Genomic DNA, 21,288 nt, shown 5'->3' on the forward strand with positions numbered 1-21,288 from the left:
AATGAAGCCCACATCCCGTGAATTAATAAAAAAAACAGCCTTGCCAGTCACACCCACATCTCTCATGAAAGAATTCAGGACAAAAAAAAGATTCATCTCCAACTGTGCATTTGTATTTTTCTGATGAAAAGTCATTGACCTCAAACATTAACTCTCTCCACAGATGCTATCTGACCTGCTGAGTATCTCCAGCATCTGTTGTTTTGATTTCAGATTTCCAGCATCCTCAGTATTTTGCATTTGTCTTTTTTCTCACCTTGCCAAAGCTACCTTTTCCTAACATTTTGTGAAGGATGAAGTCATCAACTGTGAACCTGCGCTGGTCAATTCTGGGGGGTTCTTCATATGTGGGAGAGTCTGGCGATGAGTCCTCCCCTTCAGCTGGTGTTTCCCAGGTGATTCCTTGCACATCTGGAGACAGGAATGTGTGAAACTCAGGGACATGAATGGAAATTAAATTTGCATTTTTATGAAGACGTTTGAGAACAGTTACTGCCTTCCCTGTTACAGAACTGGTCCCTATCACAGAAGGCCATTACTTTTCTTGAGATATAACTCATTATGACAAAAGACAGCATGATATTATTAAGACAGATTAACCGTGGTCTGATTAGATGGTGGAACAGACTCAAGGGGCTGAATGGCCTACGGTTGTTCCTATGTTGCAGTACATCATAGTTCAGACTGAAGTTCCAGTATAATACTGATAAACTGCTATCTTGTTGAGATGCCTTCCTTCAGATGTGAAATGATACCAATACTCTGTCCCATGGTGCTATTTGTGCTATTTGAAGAACAGGAAGTTCTGAACAACATTCCTCCCTCAACTGCTCACACCAAATACAGACACTTGAAGTCATTCAAAACTCTGCTGCCCACTTCTTACTGGCGCCATTCCATATCACCCCTGTGGCTTGCTGACCCACACTGACTCCCAGTCAAGTAAGGTCTAGATTGTAAAATTCTCATTCTTGTTGACAAGTCCCTCCATGGCCTCACCCCTCCCTATCTCTGTAATCTCCTCCGGCCCACAACCCACAGAGATATCTGTGCTCTTCTAACTCTGACCACTTGAGCAACCCCGATTTTAATCGCTTCATCATTGGTGGCCGTGCCTTCAGTTGTCCAGGCCCTGAGCTCTGGAATTCTCTCCCTAAACCGCTCCACCTATTGACCTCACTTTCCTCCTTTAAGGCACTACTTAAATCCTACCGCTTTGCCCCAACTTTCAACACGCCTAATATCCTCTTCTGTGGCCTGGTGTCATATTTTGTTTAAAATGCTCCTCGTGAAGCACCTTGGGATGCATTATTGTGTTAAAGGTGCTATATAAATATCAGATGTTGCTGTTGTTGATGTTGTGGTATCTCATTTGTGGGATCCTGCTTTGCATGAACTGGCTGCTTCTTTACCCTGCGTAAAAGACAGTCATTCCATTTCAAAGTTAGTCACTATACACTGAGACATTGCTCTCTAAGAGATGTTGTAATGCCTGTAAATGTAAATCTTTATTTTGTTAATTCATTCATTATTCCTGAAATGGCCACTTGGGGGAGAAAGAGAGCAAGAGAGCACATGTAGCCAGTAAAACAAGGAGTTGCCACTCTCTTGTTTTTTCCCTTGTAATCTTCAGGTTGACAATTAATGTTAATCAAAGGAGCACGAAACTGTTCACCATGCTGTAAATCTTATGAATGCACACTTGTGAGGAAAGTGTTGTATTGGACTTTTCCAGTAACTGATTGATGTTGAACCATGATGTGGCCAGAAGACTATACCACAGCCTATTGGAGGATGACATTAGAATGAAGGGGGGGGGCTGCTTGCCTCAGGACAAATTTAAAATATGAGCATTCAAGTCGTCTGTGATTTTTGAAGACATGAATCTGCCAAGTACTTGTATATTTAGAGAAAGTTATGTGTATCTGAAACCCGCTAAATGAAATCAGACGTGAGTCTCAGTGGTCTCTGAGGGGGGTGGGGGGGAGGATGGACCCTGAAGACATTGAGGCTGTAGCTAGCCTGAAAGGAGCTTGCTACACTGGGAGACGCCCAACAGCTTTTGAAGTGCTCAAGTTACAAACACAGCTCGCTTGAGGATTTTCCTGAAGATTTGGGCTGGCGAGACCCTCGAGCGAAAAGAAGTAAACATTTTGGACTGGCAGATGAACAAATTCATCATTGTGCGCTTGTGTACCTAGAGCCTGAGATTATTTGAAAGATGCTGGTGGACAAACACTGGCACATTCATTTAAAGTTCACTACATTTCATGGAATGTGCAGCCCAGAAACAGGCTATTCGGCCCATCTGGTCCACACTTTTTTATACTCCACACAAGCCTCCATCCGCTTCATTTCTTCTAACCCCATCAACGTAAACATTTTCCCCTCTCACGTTCATCAAGCTTCACCTTTATTGCATCTAGACTCCTCGCCCTCAACTGTTCTTTTTGGCCAACGTTTCTCTTGAATTCTCTCAATTGCTTTGGAGGATTGGTTAAGGCATTAGGTTTAAATGCATGAACTCCTCCGCTAAAATAGGAAAACGAGATTTCCGGTGAACACATTATTGATCATTACTAGTATTGTACAGTATAATTTCAGGCCCCATGTCTTTAGCTTACTATTTATTGTTAAATCCAGTGATTTTTTTTGTGGGCCCTCAGGTCTCTGCTGGTCTTTATTTTCTGACATGAAGCTAAATGGTCTATAGTGCTCTATACTTCCACTATCTCGGTAAAGGAATAGAGTATAAAAGCAAGGAAGCATTGTTGCAACTGTACAAGGCATTGGTGAGTCCTCACCTGGAGTACTGTGCACAATTTTGGTCCCCTTACTTGAGGAAGGATGTAGTTGCACTGGAGGCGGTTCAGAGGAGGTTCACTAGATTGATTCCAGAGATGCGGGGCTTGTCTTATGAGGAGAGATTGAGCAGTTTAGGCCTATACTCGCTAGAGTTTAGAAGGATGTGAGGAGATCTAATTGAGGTATATAAGATGCTAAAGGGGGATAGACAAAGTAGACATGGAGCGAATGTTTCCCCTTGTGGGGCATTCTAGAAGGAGAGGCCATAGTTTTAGGCTAAGGGGTGGTAGATTTAAATCAGAGATGAGGAGGAATTACTTTTCTCAAAGGGTCGTGAATCTGTGGAATTCACTACCTCAGAGTGCAGTGGATGCCGGGACGCTGAATAAATTTAAGGAGGAGATAAGACAGATTTTAAATTAGTAACGGGTTGAAAGGTTATGGGGAGAGGGCGGGAAATTGGAGTTGAGGCTGAAATGAGATCAGCCATGATCGTAATGAATGGTGGGGCAGGCTTGAGGGGCTGAATTGCCTACTCCTGCTCCTAGTTTTTATGTTCTTATATGTTTTTTTAAAATGTAGGAATAAAATTAGCTGTTTGTGCGTTCTTTGTTATTATTCATTTTTCTATTGAAATTTCTATATCTATATAAAAACGGGCGTCTGCTATTGCTTCCTTACTTCTTATAGTATGTGCGGATGCAATCCATTCAGGCCAGGTGTTTTATCCTTTTTATATTTGCCTAATTTATCAACTGTCTCCTTCCTTTCCATCTTAAATGTCATAACATTAGAAGAGATTAAAAAGGATATCATGTCCACCTTGTCAGGCCCTGGGAAATACCAAGGCAAAGCAATTATTCAATCCTGGAAAATCCTGGAACTCCCTCCCTAATAGCACTGTGGGTGTACCTACACCACATGGACTGCAGCAGCTCAAGTAGGCAGCTCACCACCACTTTCTCAAGGGCAATTAGGGAGGGGCAATAAACGCTGGCCCAGCCAGCGATGCCCACATGCTATGAAAGAATTTTAAAAATCAATATTCCGCCTTTTCATTATCATTCCCTCTGAGTTTAGCCTGTATATCTTTATATTCATTTTCCATTTGGTGTTTATATGTCCGTGGAATGCTATTTCTTTTTATATTCTTTGATAATTTCATTTTGCCCTTTCTCTTTGCCTTCTTAATTGTTCCTTTCTTGCTTAATTCTTATCCTCCTCGAACACTGTTTTGTCATCCTCTCCTTTATTACCTGTCTATTTCGTGTATCAATAAAACTCACTGTGCATAGCAAATAAAATTGGAGGGATCTTTGTTCTTCAGTTTCCATTTTACCCTTATCGCTTTATTGTTCATGAGGTTTCGTTCCGGGCTACTTTTGTTTTTGTGTTTTAGTGGAATATTGACATGTAACTGTTCTCCAGCAACAGAGCAAACCAGGCTCTGAACGAATCAGCAGCTGATTTTTCACCATCCCCCCATCCTCTTTCCACTGAAGTTTGCAGAACTATTGTTCAAACGCTTTTCAGAGACTCATTTCCTCGTCTTGCTGTCACTCTTATTTGGTTTGAAATCAAGAATCTTGGCAGCATTTACTCAGTCAATGGAAAATACAAACTGCTGCAGTGAAAATTGGCTTCAAATGCACTACCAGCCCGTTGCGTGTTAATGAGGTAGAATAATTTCACTCCCTATATTTCTGCTGAACTCTATTAATCGTCTTGCTAAATATTTCCCACTGTTGTTGATATTTTGTTCCAGTTTCCCGGCCATTCTCATCTGTTTTTCTCCAATTTATTATTTCGGCTTTTGACTTACTCATCTCTCTCTCTCTCAATTATTATTCTAACCCTTGTGATCGCTGTTGCCAAGTTGCTCATGAACAGTGTAGTACATTTTTCACAGGATTTAAAGACATCGTTGGGTGGTGGTGCAGACCTGATGAGGGTTCATCATTTGTTCAGATGCAGGCAAAGGGCACACTGTCTAGACAGAGGCTAAAACTCAGGGTCTTACAGCCTAAGAATCTTTTTCTCATCTGCTTCATTTGCTGTCTGTATGACTGTCCAGGGAGGTTACGATCGGACACTGGTGGTACCAGGTGATCCAAGGGCATAGCTGCTTCTCCTTCTGTATGTTTGTCCTGACAGGGACAGTCTGCATGGTTATTCCTGAGGGCTCAATGGCCTTAAATCTTATCAACACCTTAAATCCCCAAGAAGCCTGGAAAATCTAGACTGGGCACAATAAGATAGTTTGTATCTTTACATAGATTCTTTACACAGAAAGGAAAACAAAGCATAAAAATAGTCTAAGAGCGTCACAGTACCTTTCTTAGCAGAAGCAGCAGCCTGTTCTACTTCAGTTGGTTTTTTGAGAACACACTGGTTAATTTCAACAGGTCCTTCTCGACTTACTTGCTCATTATCACGCAAATTACGCGCCTGGATCGAAGGTACACAAACAGGATGTTTCAGAATCAGCTGTCAAGAAAAACGTCAAACAGAACCTGGGACCATTTCTTTTCAGTCCCGCACTTTAATCCTCGAGTATGCCCACGTGCACTTACTAAAATGTATTACTTGCCAAAAAAAAGATAAGATCATTGAACATTGATTTACTTTTTTTTTGGACTTTTTCTTCTTGAGAGGGGAGGAGATAACAGGGTCCCTTTGAGGTTCAGTCCAAGGTGTTAGGCCTGGCGATGGGAGATTGGAAACAAAGCAATTCTCTGCCTCAGACTCCATAATCTGACCTCGGAGCCAGAAGAGTATAATTCTCAGCAGCCTTTTTGATGATTAACCAGCCAGCTTGGCTTATTGATGAGACCTGGAAGGGTAAACCTATCCTCGATGGCTCAGCCTCCATACAGCTCTTCCACACAATACCCTCGCTTGTGCAGTTTTAACTAGTTAAACTTCAGTAGTGGTCTAGGCATTCTTGAGCCTTGGCATCGTGCACCTACTGACCTTAGCCAAGTACCTACATCTCCCTATATTGTGTATTTAAGACCGAGATAGATAGGTTCTTGATTGGTAAGGGGATCAAAGGTTACGGGGAGAAGGCGGGAGAATGGGGTTGAGAAACTTATCAGTCATGATTGAATGGCGGAGCAGACTTGATGGGCCGAATGGCCTAATTTCTGCTCCTATGTCTTATGGCTCTTATGGCTGTCGGGACAGCATGTGCACTCCCTGTCTGCAAATACAAATTCTGTTCATGTAGATTCCTCTGTAATTTGGCTTAACTCTTCAGCATTGTAATAGATTTCAGTTGAAACATTGGAACAGGAGAAGGCCATTTAATCCCTCTGGCCTCTTCCGCCATTCAATGAGATCATGGCTTGATGTGCAATTTAACTTCATAAACCCGCCTTTGTCCCCTATCCTTTGGCAAACAAAAATCTAGTTTTAAAATTAACAATTGATCTGGCATCAATTGCCATTTGCGGAAGCCAGTTCCAAACTTCTACCACAATTTGTGTGTTTTCTAACTTCATTCCCGAAAAGTCTGGCTCTAATGTTTAGACTCTGCCCCCTAGTCCAAGCCCTCCAAATAATGGAAATAGTTTCTCTCTATTTATCTCATCTGTTCCCCTTAATATCTTGAAATCTCCGATTAAATCACCCCTTAACCTCTTAAATTCCAGGGAATACAACCTGAGTTTTGTTTTTCAATTTTCCCTTGTTGCTTAACCCTTGGGGTCCAGGTATCATTCTGGTAAATTTACGCGGCACTCCATCTTGGGCCAACCTCCCTAATGGATGGTGCCTGGGACTGTTCTTACAAGTCCATTTCTCAGCTTGTCAGAAAAAAAAAAATTAGCCATAATTTCTCTGATTATCCTAAAATATGTATGGTTTTCAGGTAGGTGTATGTTAAGATAATAAATGAAGGCAAGCCTACATGAAGGGGGAAGTGGGTGGCTTCAGGATTTTGAATAACAAACTTGAGACTTGAGGTTCAAAAACTACAATGTTTGCAGCCGCATTTTTGTTGGTGAATATCATTATTATAACTACTTGGAACAGAATCAACTATTAATCATTTCTTAATAATCTTCCAACAATGACAGCACAATAGCAATAATTCTCTGTTATCAATGACGTGACGCAGATTGGCTCCAAGTGCTCACACAGCTGACAATAATACTATTCTGTGAATTACAGAGTGTACTCTGATTAATAACTAGCATTCTACAGCCATCACAGGGCCATTATCTAACCTCAGGTTGCACACGATAATTAAGCACTCAAGCTTCCGCATTATCATTAAATTGTTATCAAAGCCCTTTCATTGTAATCACTCCCTGGTAACACTGCATTCAATTTATATTGACTCCAAAATACGCCAAGGATCTAACCCAACCCTTCGTCTGAGAGAGCAGGGATTTGGGTGGGGACCCCAATTCAGGGTCAAATTGGGGTCCTGACCCTGCGCTGCGTGGGGAACAGTTAGTTAGCAGTGACTTCCCCTGATTTGGCCAGAGGACATGCTTGCTTTTTTTTTATATTCGTTCATGGGATGTGGGCTTCGCTGGCTGGGCCAGTATTTATTGCCCACCCCTAATTGTCCTTGTTCAGAGGGCATTTAAGAGTCAACCACATTGCTGTGGGTCTGGAGTCACATGTAGGCCAGGCCAACAGATTTCCTTCCTTAAAAGGACACCAGTGAATGGGTTTTTATGACAATCGGCAATGGTTTAGTGATCATCATCATCAAACTTTTAATTCCAGATTTTTACTGAATTCAAATTTCACCATCTGCCGTGGTGGGATTTGAACCCAGGTCCCCAGAGCATTCCCCTGGGCCTCTGGATTGCCAGTCCAGTGACAATACCACTATGCCACCGCCTCCCCTTTTACGGGCAGCGGATGGGCTCTCAAAGTTGGAGGACCAGAAGGAGGCCTTCCAGTATGGAAGGATCTGCAGCCTGGATTTCTGGTTAGAGAGAGGGAAAGCGCCTCCACCTTGAGCTGCTGGACCAGGATTGTGGGGACCACTCCACAGGGCAGCCTGAGGACCTCAAAGCTTGCCTTGAGAACTGGCCGACCTTGTCTGCAACTGGGAAACCACCTCCAGGCAACTGGCCAGTTCCTGACGCTGACTTGAAAATTCTATCCAACCTCTGATAATTGGCCTTAATTGGTCTGCCAACTATGGGTTGCCCTTCCGCTCATGATCTCACCCTCCAGGAAAAGGGCCCTGGGGACAGGATGGTGCCAACACACCGGCAGATAGTGTGAAGTTTCGTGCCCACCCGCCTCCGTCCTTGCCCCTATGTGGGGGCAAAAATTCTGCCCCAAGACCAGTTGGTAAAATTCACAGATAGATAGCACATTCTTAATACAATGGCATTTTAAGCTGAGATGGGCTCAAACCCTACTCCAGAGACTTGAGCACAAAAATCTCAGCTGACGCTCCAGTGCAGTTCAGAGAGAGTGCAGCACTGTTGTGGGAGATAGCTTTTGGATGAGACTTTACCTGCCATCTCAGGTTGATGGAAAAGATCCCATGGCACCATTTTGAAGAATCGCAGGGAAGCTATCCCTGTTGTCCTGATCACTATCTATCCCTCACCCATCTTCAGAGGAACAGATGATCTGGTCATTAACACATTGCTGTTTGTGGGAGCTTGCTGTCCACAAATTGGGCTGCTGTGTTTTCAACGTTACAACAGTGACCACACTTCAAAAGCATTTCATCGGCTGTAAAATGCTTTGAGACATCCTGAGATTCTGAAAGGTGCTATAGGAATACCAACAGTTTCTTTTCTAATCTCTCCCACTCCCATGTGTAATTTGCTATGTATAGACCTTGAAGACTTACATATGAACATGCAAACGACATACGAACATATGAATTAGGAGTAGGAGTAGGCCACTCGGCCCTTTGAGCCTGCTCCACTATTCAATAAGATCATGGCTGATCTGATTGTAACCTCAACCCCACATCCCTGCCCACCCCCGATAACCTTTCACCCCCTTGTTAATCAAGAATCTACCTTGCTCTGCCTTAAAAATATTCGAAGACTCTGCTTTCACTGCCTTTTGAGGAACAGAGTTCCAAAGCTTCACAACCCTCTGAAACAATTTCTCCTCATCTCTATCTTAAATGAACGGCCCCTTATTTTTAAACAGTGACCCCTAATTCTAGATTCTCCCAGAAGAGGAAACATTCTCTCAAGACCCCTCAGGTTCTTAAAGGTTTCAATTAAGTGGCCTCTTACTCTTCTAAATTCCATATAAAAGCCTAACCTGTCCACCCTTTCCTCATAAGACAACCCACCCATTCCTGGTGTTAGTCTAGTGAACCTTCTCTGAAGTGCTTCTAATGCATTTACATTTTTCTTTAAATAAGAAGACCAGTACTGTACACATTGCTCCAGTTGTGGTCTCACCAACGCCCTGTACAACTGAAGCATAACCTTCCTACTTTTATATTCAATTCCCCTCACAATAAACGATAACATTCTATTAGCTTTCCTAATTACCTGCTGTACCTGCATACTAACCTTTTGTGATTCATGCACCAGGACACCCAGATCCCGCGGAATCTCAGAGCTCCTCAGTCTCTCACCACTTAGGTAATAAGCTTCTTTTTTATCCTTCCTGCCAAAATGGACAATTTCACATTTTCCCACATTCTGCTCCATTTGCCAGATCTTTGCCCACTCACTTAACCCACCTATGTCACTTTGTAGCCTCCTTACGTCCTCTTCAAAATTGACTTTCCCACCTATCTTTGTGCCATCAGCAAATTTAGCCACCATACCTTCCATCCCTTCATCCAAGTCATTTATATAAATTGTAAAAAGTTGAGGCCCCAGCACTGATCCCTATGGCACACCACTCATTACATCCTGCCAACCAGAAAAAGACCCATTTATGCCAACTCTCTGTTAACTAGCTAAACTCCTATCCATGCCAATAGGTTACCCCCTACACTATGAGCTTTTATTTTCTACAATAACCTTTGATGTGGCACCTTATCAAATGTCAATGGACACTTATAGCAAAAGAGTCCCAAAAGGCAAATTAAATTTAAAAAAAGAATAAGTACATGTGAAAGAACCATGTTTAGAGGCAAACTTCAGCCTGTGCAAGATTTTTGGGCTGTGAAGATCCATTTTTTAAAACAAGCATAAAACAGATGTTGAATTCATGTGAACTGAACACTTATTTCCTGTACTTTCAGTTATTTACACTACCTTTATTGTGCTGATGTGGAAGGAGCTGTTGTTTTGTTCTTGTGACCATTTCACCTAATGGAACAATATGCAATGGGACTGATCATAATACTCAGGTGAGAGTTATTTTACATTTACTGACCTTTTAGTTTATGCCATTTTCTGTAACACAAAAGACTTCACAAGGTTGACTCAAAATGGTAACCAAAGAAACACCAATATGTTCCATACCTGTTGTTCACTCTCTATCTGTGCCAAGGCCTCAGCCATCATTTTCTGATTAACGCCACACAGGTTTGCTACTTTGTTCTGACACTTGTGATGAACATTCATAGCGCATTCTGGCAGAGAGGCAAGCAAACACAGGGTATTACTGATCATGGGTTTTGCTTTACCTCCTGTTACATTAGTCACTTAAGGATGGTTCATATATTCTGCTGCTTTCCTTAGAACAAACCTTGTATGGGAGTTGGAAACACATTAATTGTTAGATTTTCATGAACTGCAAGTTAACTCGGACAAGGTAGAATTTAATGTATGAGGTCTGCAGTTATCTTTGCTGTGAGCAGTTACCGTAATTAACCCAATTAGCAATCTGAGGGGGTAAGGAACTCTCGAGTAGCCGCAATTGCTTTCATCTGGGATTTTGGCAATCTGATTAGCATAGGTTTCTTTCAACTGTATTCCAATGATCTATAGCTTGCTCTATGCATCTCGAGGTACATTGGAAAAAATTAGACACCCAGAAAGGAGATTTTAATCTGCCTACCACTCTGCTCCCATTGAAAAATAGGCAGAATAAAATGGCAAAGAATAATATCAGCCAACTCAATTTTCAAGCAGGCCTCAAAGTGGGTGACCAGTGCTTTTGCCCAAAACAAGCGGAAACCGTTTAAATGGTGGCTGTATAACGCTAATCCAAAAGGCAGTGCATGTACCACATCCATTATATCCATGGGTACTGGATGTGGGTGGCCATAAAGCCTTTTAAAGGTGGCTGTTAGAGGTCGCTCTAGGAGCAGGCTTCTATTTGGGCCATGGATGCTTTCACCATTGTGTTTGCCAACTGCATACTCACCTTCACACTTCAAACCCTGTCTTGCCAGGCCCCACAGCAGGGTCCCACAGTGCTCACAGAATGTTGGGCTCTTATAGTTGTAGACTTTAAATCGATGGGGCATATCTATTTTAAACCGTTCCTTGTGAAACTGGAGATCAAAAGAGAATGCAGATGATTAGCGGAAAGTTTAACGTACCCTTAAAAGAGGGTAGTCAATGTCATTGAAACGTATCCACGAAACATGGAACGGTACACAGATACTAACTGATTTCTATGGGCAAAGGTGGCAACATAAAGGTGTAGTGTTCTACCACTGACTCAATGTCGATGGTCTTGAAATTCTGACAAAACAATCTATCATGGTGCTGGCAAAATCTTGCGAGAGGAAACTAAATTGTTGTTAGTGCGAACGGAAATTTTTTTAAAAGTTGTGACATTTGACGAGGAAAAGTTTAGTTGGTCTTCGAGCCGCGGAATCCACCTCTTTTGAGTCAACTCAGCCTTTCAAACCTAATGGCTTTTCTACTGGCAAATTCTAACGAAAAGCATGCAAACGTTGCAGAGAGCTTAACTTCGAGATCCGTCTACCGAACAATATTTAGCCGAGGGGAATAGTTTGGGAAATGTGGAAATGAGCCTCTAGCTGTGTAACTTATGAATCACCTGGAAATCATTGTAGGGTCAGTTGTGTATTGGACAGATATTGAAATGGGCATCGGTAGAGCAAATGTTATTGATGTTGATATAGCACAGGTTTACTGTTGAAGGTGTTAGTCTGTTTTAACTGATGTGGCTTTCTGGAAATGACCCTGGTTAAGGACACTTTGAGTTAAACCCTGCTACCAATGAATTCTCTCTGCCACTGTGCCTCACAGTTCTAACGTACTGCATGTGCACAAAGACTCTTTATATTCAGGGGCTCTGGTACGTACAATGGTTTCCCTGCTGTTCACCGCCGATCCCGTACACTTGGCTATTATTTTATCAATGCACTTCTTATGAATAGCAGCATTGCACTCTGGAAGGTAAACAGAAGAATGTCTTAATGTGTTCAAAGCTAACAAGCAACGACAAAATTTTAGTTTGAATTATGTGGACATGAAAAATCACCTACGTCGACATTGGTAGCCTTGTTTATTCAATCCCCTGAAAGAAACAAAAATGAGCAGAATTCAATTATTTTTTTTTTTTGTTGATCAGTTGCATGTCTGAAACCCACACAAAAAAACACGTCACTAAACACAAACCAGTGAGAAACCCACATAGGTAGAGTTCATACTTCATACGTCCCTACATCATGTCAATAATTTCCAGTTTCCTGGCCCGAACAGCCTCCCCAAAGACTATCTGCAAGTGGGGAATATTCCCCACGTGCCTGGTTGAGTGCAGCTCCCACAACACTCAAGGAGCTGGACACCGTCCAGAACAAAGCAGTCCACTTGATTGGTACCACACCCACAAACATTCACGCCCTCCACCACCGACGCACATTGACAGCAGTGTGCACCATCTACAAGATGCACTGCAGGAATTCGCCAAGGCTCCTTCAACAGCACCTTCCAAACCCATGACCAGCACCATCTAGAAGGGCAAGGACAGCAGATAGATGGGAATACCACCACCTGGAAGTTCCCCTCCAAGTTACTCACCATCTTGACTTGGAAATATATCACCGTTCCTTCACTGCCGCTGGGTCAAAATCCTGGAACTCCCTTCCTAACCGCACTGTGGGTGTACCTACACCACACGGACTGCAGGGGTTCAAGAAGGCAGCTCACTACCACCTTTCCAAGGGCAACTAGTGGTGGGCAATAAATGCTGGCCCAGTCAGCGAAGCCCACATCCCGTGAATGAATAAAATAAAAACCATGGGCGTCCAATCTCTCTACACCTACATCCTCCACCAGGATGGTCTGAGGGCTTTCTCCTTCTTCCTTGAACAGAGGCCCGAACAATCCCCATCCACCACCACTCTTCTCTGTCTGGCTGAGTTTGTTCTCTCACTGAACAATTTCTCCTTTAACTTGTCACACTTCATCCAAACAAAAGGTGTTGCTATGGGTACCCGCATGGAACCTAGTTATGCCGGCCTTTTTGTGGGGTATGTGGAATATTCCTTGTTCCAGTGCTACTCAGGTCGCCTCCGCCACCTCTTTCTCCGGTACACCGGTGACTGTATCGGTGCCGGTTGCTGGTCTCACCCAGAAGTGGAAAATTCACCAATTCTACTTCCAATTTCCACCCTTCTCTCACCTTCAAATGGTCCATCTCTGACACTTCCCTTCCCTTCCTTGACTTCTCTGTCTCCATTTCTGGGCATAGACTGCCTATTAATATTCATTATAAGCCCAACGACTCTCACAGTTCTCATCTACATCTCCTCACACCTTGATTCCTGTAAGGATTTCATTCCATTCTCCCAGTTTTTCCGTTTGCTCCGATGATGCTATCTTCCATAACAGTGCTTTCAACATGTCTTCCTTTATCCTCAACCAAGAATTCCCCCTCCCGCACTACCCCACCCCACCCCACCCCCCCACTACCACCCACTGTGGTTGACAGGGTCCTCAACCATGTCTGACCCATTTCAACACTTCTGCCCTCCCCCCTTCCCCTCCCTCCCAGAACCAAGATAAGGTTCATCTTGTCCTCACTTTCCACCCAGCTTGCCTCCACATTCAGAGGATTATCCTCCGCCATTTCCACCAGCTGCTGCATGATGCCACCACCAAACACATCTTTCCTGCCCCTGTCAGCGTTCGAAAGGGACCATTCCCTCCGCGACACCCTGGTCCGCTCCTCTATCATCTCCATCAACTCATCTCCTTCCCACGGCACCTTCCCATGCAATCGCAGGAGGTGTAACACCTGCCCCTTTACCTCCTCTCTCCTCACCGTCCAAGGCCCCAAACACTCCTCCCAGGTGAAGCAGCAATTTACTTCTTTAGATTTAGTTTACTGTAATTTGCTTTTCACAATGCGGTCTCCTGTCCATTAGAGAAACTAAACATAGACTGCTTGGCAGCTCTGTGGAGCACCTTCACTCAGTCTGCAAGCACGATCCTGACCTTCCTGTCCCTTGCCATTTTAATGCAACCACCTTGCTGTCATGCTCACGTTTCTATCCTTGGCTTGCTGCAATGTTCCCACACAAGTTGGAGAAAGAGCCCTCTGCCTACCGATTAGGCATTTTACAGCCTTCTGGACTCAACAGCAAGTTCAACAACTTAGACCGTGAACTCTGTTTTCCATTTTGATTTGTTTTCCTCTGCCAAGTGTCAGTTTGCACGTTTTTGCTTTCAGACAGAGGTGTCCTTTATCCTGCCATTAATTGGGGAAGCGATGGCATAGTGGTATTGTTGCTGGACTAGTAACCCAGGGACCCAAGGACCTGGGTATGAATCCTGCCACAGCCAAATAGTGGAATTTGAATTCAATCAAGCTCTGAAATTAAAAGTCCAATGATAACTATAAAAATCATCTGGTTCACTGGAAATCTGCTGCCCTTACCTGGTCTGGCCTGTATGTGACTGCAGACCCACAGTAATGTCCTTAAACACCCTCTGAAATGTCCTAGCCAGCCACTCAGTTGTAACAAGTTGCTACAAAGTCTCAAAAAGAAAGGAATGAAACTGGAAGGACCATCCAGCCTCAACCTAGGCACTGGAAATAACAACCACATACTCAGCCCTGTCGACCTTGCAAAGTCCTTCTTACTAACATCTGGGGGCTAGGGCCAAATTTCGGGGGAGCTGTCTCACAGACTAGTCAAGCAAAAACCTGACATAGTCATCCTTACGGAATCATATCTTACAGATAATGTCCCAGACACCTCCATCACCATCCCTGTCCCATGGGCAGGACAGACCCAGCAGAGGTGGCGGCACAGTGGTATACAGTCGGGAGGGAATTGCCCTGGGTGTCCTCAACATCGGCTCTGGACCCCATGAAGGCTCGTGGCATCAGGTCAAACATGGGCAAGGAAACCTCCTGCTGATTATTATCTATCGCCTTCCCTCAGTTGATGAATCAGTGCTCCTCCATGTTGAACACCACTTGGAGGAAGCACTGAAAATGCACTCTGGGTAGGGGAATCTCAGTAGCACCACTACTGACTGAGCTGGCTGAATCCTAAATGACATAGCTGCTAGACTGGGTCAGCGGCAGGTGGTGAGCGAACCAACATGAGGGAAAAACATACTTGATGACATCCACACCAACCTGCCTGCCACAGATGCATCTGTCCATGACAGTGTCGGTAGGAGCGACCACCGCACAGTCATTGTGGAGACAAAGTCCCATCTTCACATTGAAGATACCCTCCATCGTGTTGTGTGGCACTACCACTGTGCTAAATGGGATAGATTTCGAACAGATCTAGCAACTCAAGACTGGGCATCCATGAGGCGCTGTGGGCCATCAGCAGCAGCAGAATTGTACTGAAACACAATCTGTAACCTCATGGCAGGAGGGCATGCCAGGAGCAGCACCAGGCATATCTAAAAATGAGATGTCAACCTGGTAAAGCTACAACACAGGACTACTTGTGTGCCAGCATAAGCAGCAAGTGATAGACAGAGCTAAGCGATCCCATAATCAATGGATCAGATCTAAGCTCTGCATTCCTGCCACATCCTGTCACACATGGTGGTGGACAATTAAACAACTCACTGGAGGAGGCTCCACAAATATCCCCGTCCTCAATGATGGAGGAGCCCAGCACATCAGTGCAAAAGATAAGGCTGAAGCACTTGCTGCAATCTTCAGTCAGAAGTGCCGAGTGGATGATCCATCTCGGCCTCCTCTGGAGGTCCCCAGCATCACAGATGCCAGTCTTCAGCCAATTCGATTCACTCCATGTGATATCAAGAAATGGCTGAAGGCACTGGATAGTGCAAAGGCTATGGGCTCCGGCAATGGTACTGAAGAATTGTGTTCCAGAACTTGCCGCGCCCCTAGCCAGGCTGTTCCAGAACAGCTACAACACTGGCATCTACCCGGCTTTGTGGGAAATTGCCCAGGTATGTCCTGTACACAAAAAACAGGGCTAATCCAACCCGGCCTATTACCGCCCCATCGGTCTACTCTCAACCATCAGTAAAGTGACGGAAGGGGTCATCAACAGTGCGAACAAACAGCACTTGCTTAGCAATAATGTGCTCACTGATGCCCAGTTTGGGTTCCGCCAGGGCCACTCAGCTCCTGACCTCATTACAGTCTTGGTTCAAACATGGACAAAAGAGGTAAACTCCCGAGGTGAGGTGAGAGTGACTGCCCTTGACATCAAGGCAGCATTTGACCGAGTGTGGCATCAAGGAGCCCTAGCAAAACTGGAGTCAATGGGAATCAGGGGGAAAACTCTCCGCTGGTTGGAGTCATACCTAGCACAAAGGGAGATGGTTGTGGTTGTTGGAGGTCAGTCATCACAGCTCAAGGACATCACTGAAGGAGTTCCTCAGGGACATGATGGGCTGTATGGCCTCCTTCTGTGCCGTTAAGATTCTGTGATTCTGTAGTGTCCTCGGCTCAACCATCTTCAGCTGCTTCATCAATGACCTTCCTTCCAACATAACATCAGAAGTGGGGATGTTTGCTGATGATTGCACAATGTTCAGCACCATTCACGACTCCTCAGATACTGAAGCAGTCCATGTCCAAATACAGCAAGACCTGGACAATATCCAGGGCTGACAAACGTTGAGTAACATTCGAGCCACACAAGTGCCAGGCAATGACCATCTCCTACAAGAGATAATCTAACCATCACCCCTTGACATCCAATAGAATTACCGTCACTGAACCCCCCACTATCAACATTCTGAGGGTTACCATTGGCCAGAAACTGAACTGGACTAGTCATATAAATACTTTGGCTACAAGAGTAGGTCAGAGGCTAAGAATCCTGCGAAAAGTGATGAGTATTCACCTCCTGACTCCCCAAAGCCTGTCCACCATCTACAAGGCACAAGTCAGGAGTGATGGAATACTCCCCACTTGCCTGGGTGAGTGCAGCTCCCAAAACATTCAAGAAGCTTGACACCGTCCAGGACAAAGCAGCCCGCTTGATTGGCATCCCATCCACAAACATTCACTCCCTCAACCACCAACGCACACTATCAGCAGTGTGTACCATCTACAAGATGCACTGCAAGAATTCACCAAAGCTCTTTAGACAGCACCTTCCAAACCCACGACCACTACCATCTAGAAGGACAATGGCAGCAGACAGATGGGAACACCACCACCTGGAAGTTCCCCTCCAAGTCATTCACCATCCTGACTTGGAAATATTTCACCGTTCCTTCACTGTTGCTGGCTCAAAAGCTTGGAACTCCCTTTCTAACAGCACTGTGGGTGTATCTACACCACATGGACTATAACGGTTCAAGAAGGCAGCTCACCACCACCTTCTCAAGGGCAACTAGGGTTTGGCAATAAATGCTGGCCCAGCCAGCGAAGCCCACATTCCATGAAGGAATAAAATAAATTACTTTCTCTGGGCTAATGCTTTGTTTCTCCTCTACAACCATTACCCACTCACCTTGCCCCTTGTTCCATGACACCTTTGTCATTTAATCTCTCCCACCCTCTAACCCATTCCTGGCCTTCCTTTTTGTTCTGACCCTCCCCCAATTCTCTACAGCATAGAACCAACAAATTTCTACCTCTCTTCAGTTCTGAAGGAGTCATTTTGGACTTGAAATGTTAACTCTGGGCAGAATCTTCTGGCTGGCGTGTGGGTGGCGGACTCCACACGCCAGCGCTTAAAATGTCGCGCGAGCGTCCCCACATCAGCGCGCGGCATCGTGATATTTCGGGCGGCAGGCGCGCTATGCGGCGGGACGCACGTCCGCCATTAATTAAAGGCCTCGTTAAGGCCATTAACTCTCCAATCGACCAAGATTTTGAGGGGCCCGTGCGAACTTCGGCTCGGCGCACGGGCCCAACGGGCAGGCGGGTAAGTGATTTTTTTTTACAAACCTCGTCCACGGGCGGGATGAGGTTTGATATCGGGTTTAAAAACTTTTAATAAAGTGTTTGTGCTCCTCACCAACGGGCCCCATCTCGTGTGACATTTTCACATGAGGGAGACATGTTAATGATTTTAAAATTTTTCTATTTTTAGACTTTCACAGAGTTTCAGTGATCTCCCTGAGATAGCACTTAGCCTCAGGGAGATGTGTACGTGTGCGAAAGTGCGCACTCTGGCAGTTGGGGAATCCCCCCCTGTCCTGCCCGCACAGGGAGCGCATAGTGCTTCCCGTTGGGCGTCACGTTGGGTGGGCCTTAATTGGCCCGCCCACTTAAAATGGCGGCGGGGCCCGTTTCGTCGGCGGCGATTGGCTGCCCACCCACCACCGAGTCAGTCGGGCCCACCCGCCCATCAAGGGCAAAACTCTGCTCTCTCCACAGATGCTGCCAGACCTGCTGAATTTTTCCAGCACTTTCTGTTTTTATTTCAGATTTCCAGCAGCTGCAGTATTTTGCTTTTTAGCTAGCTTTCTTATCTGTCTGGTGTGGAATGCACACTGGCTTCTCAATCGGACAACCCCACTTCGTCCACTTCCACAAGCTCTGGGAACAGGCTAGTAAGGGCTAAGGATTATGGGACTCCCAAATAGGTGGTAAGGCACTGGTAGAGTGTACTTTTTAAAAAAATTCATTCACCGGGATGTGGGCTTCGCTGGCTGGGCCAGCATTTATTGCCCATCCCTAGTTGCCCCTGAGAAGGTGATGGTGAGCTGCCTTCTTGAACCGTTGCAGTCCATGTGGTGTAGGTACACCCACAGTGCTGTTAGGGAGGGAGTTCCAGGATTTTGACCCAGCGACAGTGAAGGAACGGCCGATATATTTCCAAGTCAGGATGGTGAGAGAGTGACTTGGAGGGGAACTTGCAGGTGGTGGTGCCCTTGTTCTTCTAGGTGGTAGTGGTTGTGGGTTTGGAAGATGCTGCCTAGGGAGCCTTGGTGAATCCCTGCGAATGCACCTAGGCAAAAAAGGGTGAATTAGCAGCCCAGAGAATCCTGGGGAGCGGTAATGCAGGGAACTGCAGCAGGCCAGAGCATTTTGCTTTGGGGACTAGGAGGACACTAAAGAAAAGACAAACCTGGCCCATTCTTGGGAGCGATTTGTAGCGGTCCCTTTAAGGTCCAATAGTTATGCTACTTCACTCCAGGGACCAGCGACCAACATCAAGGCACACAAGACACTCACCGCACCCATTGCTTCACCAGGATTTCCTCAGGGACCTATCCTGGGCACAGAACCCTGAGTTAACCAATGACAGGAAGCCTCCACCTGTTTCACAAGAGGGTCCTGAGCATCCATTTATAGGCCCACTTGAAAATTGAATTGTGGCCTCGGACAGGTGTTGCTTTTTAAAAAGAAAACAAATTTGTCTCCTGTTTCATTTTCCAGTGCAAATGGGGCAGTAGAGACAGGAAAAACCATCTCCAGCAAATCCACCCTATGATATATGTCAATGTAGTGGCAAAACTGTGATGGGCACCACGTGTAGAGGCATAGTACATACATTTTACAAAAACGTTTCACTGACTTGGCTGCACATACCAAACACAGGAATGTTCACAAACAGGTTGTGGAATCCTTGGCCCATAATGTTTACACAGGCAATGTAAAGCTCCCAAAGGCATCATTCCCATCTAGAGAGTTAGATGACAAATTCTTCATCTGAACAACCATGCGAGGTTACTGTCTTAAATTCAGCAATATGAGATACAGTTCGTAGTATGTACATGGCAATGTGTTTTGGATAAATCTCCTTCCTTCTTATTTCGGTGTCAGATTTGCATTGAGACTTACTGTTGCTATGTGACACGGGGCCCAGAGGAATAGCTAGAGCTAAAACCATACTGGATGATATGCGCAGCCAAGTTTGTCACTAAATTGAAATGAAATTCTTGTGCAGTATGGAGTAAAAGATGAAGAATCCAGATAGTCAAACAATAAACCTTGCTTCTTTAAACAGCTTAAGATAAAGATGACAGAGGTAAGATAAGATAAATTAAAGTACCAAACAAATTCATGGCAGACTGAGCAAAAGGTGGGCTGAGGGAAGAATGTTGCGGTAAACTCATGGCACTTGACATTATGAACTTTGGCCTGCTTGATGGCTCCTCTTCGCTGGTGCAGTGCAAACAAGCCTTCTGTTTCACCTTCTGCAGTTCCTTTGTTTTCTGAGGGGAGGAAAGCCTAATGTTAATCATTGCATGTAGCAGCAGAAATCACACCTCCCTCTCCAGACTGACTGTATGGCTGAAAGAACAAGTGACCTACTTTCTTTCAGCATCAATGACAGAAACCAATGGGTTGGTCTCTCGTCACCAATTACTGACTCGTTTAAATTGTAAAACAACAATCATAAAGACAACGATTTAAAAGCGACAGAAAAGTTAACACCGGCACTCGAGCTTTTCAATTCCAATTTTAAAATAAGCCCTTTCCTATTTGTTTGGCAGTCCGATACATTGGGAAAGCAAATTCCATGCTTAAGGATCTCCAAACTAAAACACTGAGGGTTTCACACAAGTGAATTTTCCAATTATGCCTGCCCTCCGCCTTGGGAGCCGGGAAGTCCAGAAGCAGGTGGCCAACAGCAAAGATTTTTGGGACCTCGGTGTGGGCATTGGGCTATTGTTGAAACTTTACAGGCTAAAACCAGACCAGAGAATTGCTGAGCTTCCCACTATTAGTCTGGCTAGGACATTGCTACTTAGAATTATGGAATAGTTCAATGCAGGAGGAGGCTGTTCGGCCCTTCAACTCCATGCTGGCTCTTTCAAAGAGCAATCCAGTTAGTCCCACATCTGCTCTCTTTCCTCATATCCCAGCATTTTTTTTTCCCATTCATGTATTTATCCACTTCTCTTTTGAAAGCTACTACTGAATCATCACTCTATCAGGCAGTTCATTCCAAATCTTAACCACTCTTCACATTAAAGGAGATTTTCCTCATGTTGCCTCTGGTCCTTTTGTCAATCCTTTAAATCTGTGGCAAAAACAGAATATGCTGGAAAAACTCAGCAGATCTAACAGCATCTGTGGGGAGGAAAAGAAACAGTTAACAGTTTCGAGTCCGTATGACTCTTTTTCAGAGCTCTGAAGAAGATATATATGGACTCGGAACTGTTAACTGTGTTTTTTCCTCTCCACAGATGCTGTTAAACCTGCCGAGTTCTTGCAGCATTTTCTGTTTATGTTTCGGATTTC

General features: G+C 44.7%; 1 protein-coding gene across 1 annotated transcript in view; it reads right to left on the reverse strand.

The window, feature by feature from the left end:
• prkcq (protein kinase C, theta) overlaps positions 1 to 21,288 on the reverse strand; it is a 115,974-nt gene that overhangs the window by 46,982 nt on the left and 47,704 nt on the right. The window contains exons 4-10 of the mRNA XM_078552966.1: positions 20,093 to 20,255; positions 12,173 to 12,204; positions 11,991 to 12,076; positions 11,077 to 11,206; positions 10,230 to 10,339; positions 5,139 to 5,253; positions 257 to 411 (exon numbers count right to left, since the gene is read on the reverse strand). Coding sequence (XP_078409092.1) covers positions 257 to 411; positions 5,139 to 5,253; positions 10,230 to 10,339; positions 11,077 to 11,206; positions 11,991 to 12,076; positions 12,173 to 12,204; positions 20,093 to 20,255 — 791 coding nt within the window. The remainder of the gene's footprint in view (positions 1 to 256; positions 412 to 5,138; positions 5,254 to 10,229; positions 10,340 to 11,076; positions 11,207 to 11,990; positions 12,077 to 12,172; positions 12,205 to 20,092; positions 20,256 to 21,288) is intronic.

The sequence above is a fragment of the Cetorhinus maximus genome, chromosome 12, assembly GCF_964194155.1.
Source record: "Cetorhinus maximus chromosome 12, sCetMax3.hap1.1, whole genome shotgun sequence".
In the NCBI taxonomy this organism is placed as follows: domain Eukaryota; kingdom Metazoa; phylum Chordata; class Chondrichthyes; order Lamniformes; family Cetorhinidae; genus Cetorhinus; species Cetorhinus maximus.